Source organism: Gavialis gangeticus, unplaced genomic scaffold (assembly GCF_001723915.1).
Source record: "Gavialis gangeticus isolate Ggan-Ray unplaced genomic scaffold, GavGan_comp1, whole genome shotgun sequence".
NCBI classification, from domain to species: Eukaryota; Metazoa; Chordata; order Crocodylia; family Gavialidae; genus Gavialis; species Gavialis gangeticus.
Window position 1 is genome coordinate 43,732,901 of NW_017729008.1, and position 1,151 is coordinate 43,734,051.

At 63.9% G+C, this 1,151-nt stretch overlaps 1 protein-coding gene across 2 annotated transcripts in view; it reads right to left on the reverse strand.

Moving 5' to 3' along the window:
- Positions 1-1,151, reverse strand: part of MIOX (myo-inositol oxygenase) — a 12,210-nt gene that overhangs the window by 1,190 nt on the left and 9,869 nt on the right. For both annotated transcript variants that reach the window (XM_019509696.1, XM_019509695.1), the window contains exons 4-6: positions 938-1,100; positions 790-857; positions 109-218 (exon numbers count right to left, since the gene is read on the reverse strand). In XM_019509696.1, the coding sequence (XP_019365241.1) occupies positions 109-218; positions 790-857; positions 938-1,100 (341 nt within the window). The remainder of the gene's footprint in view (positions 1-108; positions 219-789; positions 858-937; positions 1,101-1,151) is intronic.

The following is a 1,151-nucleotide window of genomic DNA, read 5'->3' on the forward strand; positions in this document are numbered from 1 at the left end:
CCCAGGGTCAGGGTGCCCAGCCCCACAGGGAGCTGTGCAGGAGGCCGTCATGCCAGGGTTAGCAGGTGGGGGCAGGGAGGGTCCCGGGGCCGGGTTCGGGGCGCTCACTTGTACAGGGGGTTGCGGGTGTCGGGGTTGTCGTGGAAGGTGGAGTCGCTGAAGATGACCGACTTCTGGGCCTTGCAGCCCACAGGGAAGGTGTCACCCACCACAGCCCACTGCAGGGAGAGCATGGATGGGGCTGGAGCAGCTTTCCTACCCCTGGTCCTGGGCAGTTTCCCTGGGCAGTGTCCACTGGCAGCTTGGACTGGTTGGAGGGCTGGTGCGCGCTGTCCAATGGGCTCTCCCCTTTCAGGTCCTTTATTTTGAATCTGTGACCTCCCTTCCCGGTTTGCCTTTGACCTCGTCCCAAGACATCAATACCTGCTTTCTCAGTAGCCTTTTTGAGGGAGGCTTAGAGTCCTTCTTGGTGGGCACTGGCCCATCATCCCTTAACTTAGCAAATAGGCCTGTGTCACGCGGGGGCAGAGAGCGGAGCTGGATGGGAGATGACTGGGTCTCTCCCTTGCAGCCTGTAAGGTCCCCCTCCATACTGGTCCTCATCCTCGCTGCCTGTCTGCGCCTGCTCCAGCTCTTCTCTCTCCCGTTGGAGGTGCGGAGACCGAGGGAGGTTGCGCCCGGAGGGAGGAGTCGGTGTCCCCCTTCCAGAGCAGGCAGGGGAGCCAGCTCCTCTGTGCCCAGCACGTGCATCCTGCTTGGAGCAGACGCCCCCGGGGCCCCACCACTCACCTGCGGCTCCCCAGAGAGAGCAAGGATTTTCCCCAGGTCGTGCAGCAGCCCCACGAGATGAAACCAGTCTGCAAGGCAAGGGCGGGGGCAGCATCAGGCACGCACCCTGGGGAGCAGCTAGGCTACCTGGGGCTCCCCCCGTTCCCACCTTTGTCAGGGTGTGCCTTGCGGATGCCCTCAGCCGTCTGGTAGGCATGGTAGGAGTTGGGGAAGTCCACATCCGGGTCCGACTCGTCCACCAAGTCGTCCAGCAGGTCCAGGGCCTCCATGATGCTCAGGCGGCGATGGGAGCAGGCCCTGTACTCCGCGTGCTGGGGACGGCCTGGCTGTGAGCCCCTGACTCAAGCGCCAGGACTGGGGGG